This window comes from Bos javanicus, chromosome 9 (assembly GCF_032452875.1).
Source record: "Bos javanicus breed banteng chromosome 9, ARS-OSU_banteng_1.0, whole genome shotgun sequence".
Classification (NCBI taxonomy): domain Eukaryota; kingdom Metazoa; phylum Chordata; class Mammalia; order Artiodactyla; family Bovidae; genus Bos; species Bos javanicus.
In genome coordinates this window covers 18887570-18893821 of record NC_083876.1, presented here as the reverse complement: position 1 = coordinate 18893821, position 6252 = coordinate 18887570, and the positions used below count along the sequence as shown (strand labels likewise).

At 44.4% G+C, this 6252-nt stretch overlaps 1 protein-coding gene across 6 annotated transcripts in view; it reads left to right on the top strand.

Annotated features, from left to right (window-relative positions):
- The first annotated feature begins 5002 nt into the window (after window positions 1-5002).
- The window catches only part of HMGN3 (high mobility group nucleosomal binding domain 3), a 36217-nt gene continuing 34967 nt past the window's right edge, over window positions 5003-6252 (top strand). The window contains exon 1 of one of the 6 annotated variants that reach the window (XM_061427273.1): window positions 5003-5221. In XM_061427273.1, coding sequence (XP_061283257.1) covers window positions 5207-5221 — 15 coding nt within the window. In that variant the 5' untranslated portion in view covers window positions 5003-5206. The remainder of the gene's footprint in view (window positions 5222-6252) is intronic. The other 5 variants (XM_061427272.1, XM_061427270.1, XM_061427268.1 and 2 more) reach the window with 5 other exon arrangements.

The following is a 6252-nucleotide window of genomic DNA, read 5'->3' as shown; positions in this document are numbered from 1 at the left end:
ATTAATTACACTCCTGTGAGTTTAAGCAGCAGCAAGAAGAAGGAGGAGAGGTAAATAACACAGAGATTGAACCTGAAAAGGACTGGGGGGTAGGGGGAGGTTGGGAAAACTGTGTAAACCACATTTGTTGAAGGCTGGGAAAACAAAAAGGGGGTTACTGTTGGAAGATCACAGAACACCCTGGGCCTCCTCGTTAATGCAGTTACAAGGTGTGCTTGTCCAGATGCTGAAATAATAGAGCCTTGGAGGCATGGCTTGTGGGGTTTTGCTAAGGTTGGGTACCCTTTGAGGGTGCGAGGCCACGGAATTTAACCTTGCCAGAGGCTGAGGAGCTGCCTGGGAAGCTGGGATGAGATGCTTTTCTAAGATCTCAAGGTGGGACGTTTTTACTCTCCTTGCAACTAGAGAAGAAAGTAGGTAGTGCCTGGCAAAACTGGAACTGAGCAGGGATGAAGCCCGAGCACAAGATGAGGTCTGGCAGGGAAAGTTTCGCCCACAGAATGAAGGTCCTACTTTGGAAGTGTGTTAATTTTAGAGGCTTTCACAGATATACAGTCTAAGTACCAGCATTCAGGCCCAGACTAGAATTCTCAAATTCTAGTATAAAAAACAATACAAGAAGCTTGTTTGAAACGTACGTTCCCAAATCCAGCCATAAAAGATTCTGATTCAGTAAACTGGGGTTAGAGTGACGGAACCCCACAGACGTCACAAAGAACTCCAACTCTTTGTGACCCAGGAACTGTTGCCCACCAGGCTCCTCTGTCCATGGAATTTTCCAGGCAAGAATATTGGAGCAGGTTGCCCTTTCCTACTCCAGGGGATCGAGCTTGAGTCTCTTGCACCTCCTGCATTGGCAGGTGGGTTCTTTACCACTGCATCACCTGGGAAGCTATGGACTGTTCTAGTTACTTTGTAAAAACTGTGGTCTCTTCAAAAAAAAGCATTCAGTCCAATTAGAGACCTGACTGATAACAATACCACCACCAACAACAAAGGAGTACTCTTTTGCCACCTCTTGTTCATTTACTTCTGGAATTCTTTGGCCTATTTACTGAAGAACAGTAACTTATCCAGGAATTAGAGATCTATCAGGAGCAACAAAATATGATTCTGCTTCTGATTTCTCCACAGCTGCCATTACTTCGAGCAAAACCTGCCTGTGCCTGCCTGAAAGAGGGAAGGAAGGACAGAAAAAGGAGGTGACCCCTCCCTTTCAAATTTTGTTTCCAAGACTTGAAGATGAAGCATCTTTCCTCCAGAGGAAGAAATTGCTGGAGCCCCCAGAACCACAAGATTCATTAGGGCTAAGATTGTTCACTCACTCAGCTGTGCCCAGCTCTTTGCGACCCCATGGACTGCAGCAGGCCAGGCTTCCCTGTCCTTCACCATCTCCCGGAGTTTGCTCAAACTCATGTCCATTGAGTCAGTGATGCCATTGAACCATCTCATCCTCTGTCATCCCCTTCTCCTTCTCCCTTTAATCCTTCCCAGCATCAGGGTCTTTTCCAATGAGTTGGCTCTTCACATCAGGTGGCCCAAGTGTTGGAGCTTCAGCTTCAGCATCAGTCCTTCCAATGAATATTTATTAGGGCTGTGCAGTAGCTTCAAGGTTTTTCACCAAGACCCCTCCTAAAAATAAATTTCAAGTCACAACCTAGAACACACACACACAGACACACTCCACATGTATGTATCTAAGTGTGACATGTGTTTATGTGGAAACATGGAAAATGGAAACACTTTCTAAAACATGACTTGCCTTTATCATGTGACATACACTCTAGTATTTTCTACTTCTCACTTTCATGCATTGGAGAAGGAAATGGCAACCCACTCCAGTGTTCTTGCCTGGAGAATCCCAGGGACGGGGAGCCTGGTGGGCTGCCGTCTCTAGGGTCGCACAGAGTCGGACACGACTGAAGCGACTTAGCAGCAGCAGCAGCAGCAGCCCTTTTTTCTTTTCCCTTCTCCCTCCCCTATCTTCTTTAATCACAGTCATGGTACCACATATGGTTTCACCTTGGTGTTTGAAAAATGCTGGGGTCCATGTAAGATTCCAACCATTATGGGAAGGAAAGAAGGGGAAAGGAGCTGGAATTGGAAAAGAGGTCTGTTCACTCATTTTTCCTTCTTCCTCAGGCAGTAACCCCCTTCATTTATCCTTTGTCTATCTTGGCTAAAACAGCATCCACAGCCTACAGAGAAGACTTTACAGTCTTAGAGGTTGATTGGTCAAGGAATTTACTGATAAACCAAGGAGTCTCTTCTTACCAGGTTGGCCTTCTCACTGTCTTGCAGAGGGCATACTCACTTCTGCTTGGCTGTCTTTACCTCCTAATCTGGAATCGCAGCTACCTGCAAAATTATCCTCCTTGCCTGCCTCCTCACCCCTAGGTCTGCCAGTGAAGTCTATTGAAGGCACAGGGTGAGCCTTCCTTCCCTAACATCCTGCTCAGGCAGGTACAAGGGCCTTCAAAGTAAAAAGAACCAATGCTGTTATTTATTTTTACAACTAAAGCCATTATTCTCATCACTTGGAAATGAATTCTGGGGCTCAAAGGACCCAAGGTCCCCACAATCAACCCTCTTTATCCAATTAGCAATGCTCATTTTCATTGAATGGCTATCCACTCCAGTATTCGGGCTTGGAGAATTCCATAAACCAGTTCCACTATTTAATTATATGCAGTAAAAACAGTCACAATTGTGTTTGCTGTTGTTGGTTGAGTGGTTAGTCTTGACAAACATCAGCTAAAGCAGCCAACTTCATGAATCACTTTTCATCACAGAGGGGGAAAAAGAAATCACTCCAGTCCCACCTTTGTTGTGACATCATTTTATCTCCATAAAGAAAAACAATTCAAGCCAGATTTCAAGAGCTACTCAGCATCCTTCCCACACATACCTTATTTTAAAATGTTTTCACTGGGTTAAAATGCACTTTGCAAGGACTTCCCTGACGTACAGTGGATAAGACTCTGTGCTTCCAATGCAGAGTTTGATCCCTGGTCAGGGAACTGAGACCCTACATGCTGTGTGGTTCGGCCAAAACAAAAATTTTTAACTGAAAAAATAAAAATAAAAAGCACTTTGCAAGTTAACTGTCTTTCAAAACAATTTCATTATAAATTACTTGCCATGGTAAAATTATAAACAAATTTCATCCAGTGCTGAAGCAAAGAACTGGTTTTATCTCAGTTCTTTTGAGTGTATCGTGATCCACTGAACACCCGAAAATAAGGAGTCTATCAAAAACAATTGGGATCATGTCAAAAGTATACAAGTACTAATTTGAAAAAAGTCTCTCACATTGGAGCAATTGAGTATCAAAAAAAGTAATAATGGCAACAGGTTGAAGCATGCCAAAAAAATATCCATGCCCAAAAATCCATGTGTTCCTAAAGATATTACAAAAAAGAAAGTCATTGATCACTTCTGTAGTTTTCTAGGATACTAATTCATTATTGTGAAAATTAACAAAGAAAAATGTCAAGCATTGAAATTAATTACTTGATGATGCTATTTAATATATATTTGTAGCCTTTGTGTAACTAAAGTGGATTTGGCCATATTTGTAGTGTAAGGTCTCATTAGTGTTTTCCTATAATGTGAACTTTTGCCTTCCAACATGATTATAAAACTGTGTAATTTTGCTTTAAAAATTTTCATGTAAGTGGAATTATTCAGTATGGTCTTTTATACTTGCCTTCTTTCACAAAGCATTTTGTTTTTGACATTCATCCAGGTAGGAATATTTTATTCCTCTTCATCAAGTTGAGTAGTATTCTATTGTATATAGTTACTAAAGTTTGTTTAACCATTCACCAGTGCTTTTCCTGTATCTGTTGAAAAACTGTTTTTTCTTTCCTTTATTCTATTAATAAAGAATACTACTTTATTATTATAATACTATTTATTATTCAAATAACTACTTTGATTGACTTTCAGATGTTAAACCAATTTTGCATTCCCAGGATAAACTTCACTGGTCATGAAGGCTTATCCTCTTAAATGTTGCTGGATTTGACTTCCTAAAAAGAACTTTTTTTAATTGAGGTAAAGCTGATGTAGAAAATTATATAGATTCCAAGTATTCAACATAAAGGTGATTCACAATTTTTAAAATTTACATTTCATTTACAGTTATTTAATTTACTAAAATATTATTCAAGATTTCATGTCTGTGTTTATGAAGGAAATTGATCTCTAGTTCTCTCTACTTTTGAGGTTTTATCACTGGTTATGGTATCTGGATAAGAATAATTTCATAAAATAAATCCAGAGTGTTTATTTTATATTAAAATACTTTCTATTTTATTTTATATATTTTATATTTAATCCAGGCATCCATTGGATGCCTTGCAAAACTTTGAGAAACATTAAATTGTGCATATTTGAATTGTCATTTAAATATGTTTCAAAAAATAAAATAATCTTATCTGACCTTGTTCAGTCTTTTCTAATTTCCATAGTAAACACACCCTATTCACCTTCAAGCTTAGTTTGCTGGTGACTGAATTTGTAAGCGATATGAAATCAGATTTTAGGAAATTATTCCTAAGCAGTTTTAGGGTTTACTGTCACTAGAAATCTAGAAGGGGAAACTGAGACCCTTAGAGACTGCCAGACTGTCTCAGAGCAGAGTACCTTCCCACTTTCAAAGCTCTGCACCACACAGCACTCATTACAAGCTTTTACAGGAAACACAAAATGCTTGCCGCGTATACATTTACCTTATAAAGTTAATGTGTCCATCCTTACTCTTTTTCCTTCTTACGAAGGCCCACACTTCCTACTGATAACAATCCAAATAGGGAGCAACAAAACAATGAAACTCCAGGATCCCGTGGCTTGCGGGGGTTACTAGTTGAACTGGGCATGCTCAGTCGCCAGGCAGATTTTTCGGTGAAGTGGAAACTACAACAGCGCGTACAGTGCGCGCGGAGGTGGGCGTGCCCTCGTGGAATTTAGAACGTTGCCGCAGCCAATGGGGCCTCGCGGCCGGCTGCCGGGGCTCCCTATTGGAGGAGCGGGGAGACCAGCGAGTAGAGGGCCCCTGGAGGGAGCCGCCGAGGTTGAGGTCCCGGAGGCCGGGCTACGCCAAGACCTGCGCGTGAGCAGCTGCGGCGGCGGCAGCATCCAGCGGCGGTGCCAGTAGTTCCAGCCCGTTGCTTTACTTTTAAGCTGCACGAATACAGTCATTATGCCGAAGAGAAAGGTAAGTCTTACCCCCAAAAGATTTCAAAGGCCTTCAGACTATGAGAAGAGCAAATCTTGCCATTGCTATGGATGGCGCGGAATGCACTCGGTAGTAACTCGGGGGCGGCGATTCTCTTTGCTCCTTCAGGCTTGTTTTCAGGTGCCTGTTGCAGATCTTGCTCCCTCCCTCTGTCCTCATCGATCTCTGGATGTTACTTTCTTTCCGGCGACGCGACTTCCCTTCTTTTCGAACTCATTCTAGCCGGAATGGTTTCTACCTCGAACAAGACGCAAAAGCGCTTTGCACCCCCCCGCTTCCAGAAAGGGAGTTTTCTGTTTCCAAAACTGCCAGATTGAGGTTAGTGTGCAGGAAAAAGCAGCGAGACCGGGGGCGGGGGGAGCGGGCGGAGGGGAGGAGTAACAAGTAACACGCACAGGGAGATCGAAAATGAATCCAGTAAGTCGGGCAGATGTCGGGGTTATTCCCTTGTGGGCCATGCCCACGCCGGTGCGCCGCGAAGGCGCTCAGGCCACGGGAGAGGGAAAGCCATGTTTTAACATAGTGCTCACCCCGCTGCCGCCCCCGCTGCAGACCCGTATGTACCCAGTCCAGTGTCGGGCAGGGCCGGGCGGCTGGACCTGCGTGCAGTTGGCGGCGGGGGACTCGCGGAGTTGGCCCTGCGCAGGAACGGGACGCCGCCGGGGGCGCGCGCAACTGTGTTTGCAAAGGGCAGGGGTCACCGGGTCCGATTCGGCGACCCAAACCCACACTCGGTCCGGGAAGGCGGGCTCCGCGTGCTCTCGCACCCCTGGGTGCGGAGGGGGGACCTGGGGTCCCTCCTGCAGGACTATTATGTGTCCCCTTCCGCGCAGGCCCGGGACACCCAAGTGACTCGCCCCGGGGACGCACGTTTCCCTTTGAGTCCGGCTGCGACTTGTCATTGTCCCAGGGAAGCGAGGGAAGGCTTTCTTTCACCCCGAGGAGAAACTGCAGTGTGGCGGCTGTTGCTGAGAAAATACTTTGCACCCTCCCACCGCCTGGCCTCGCGT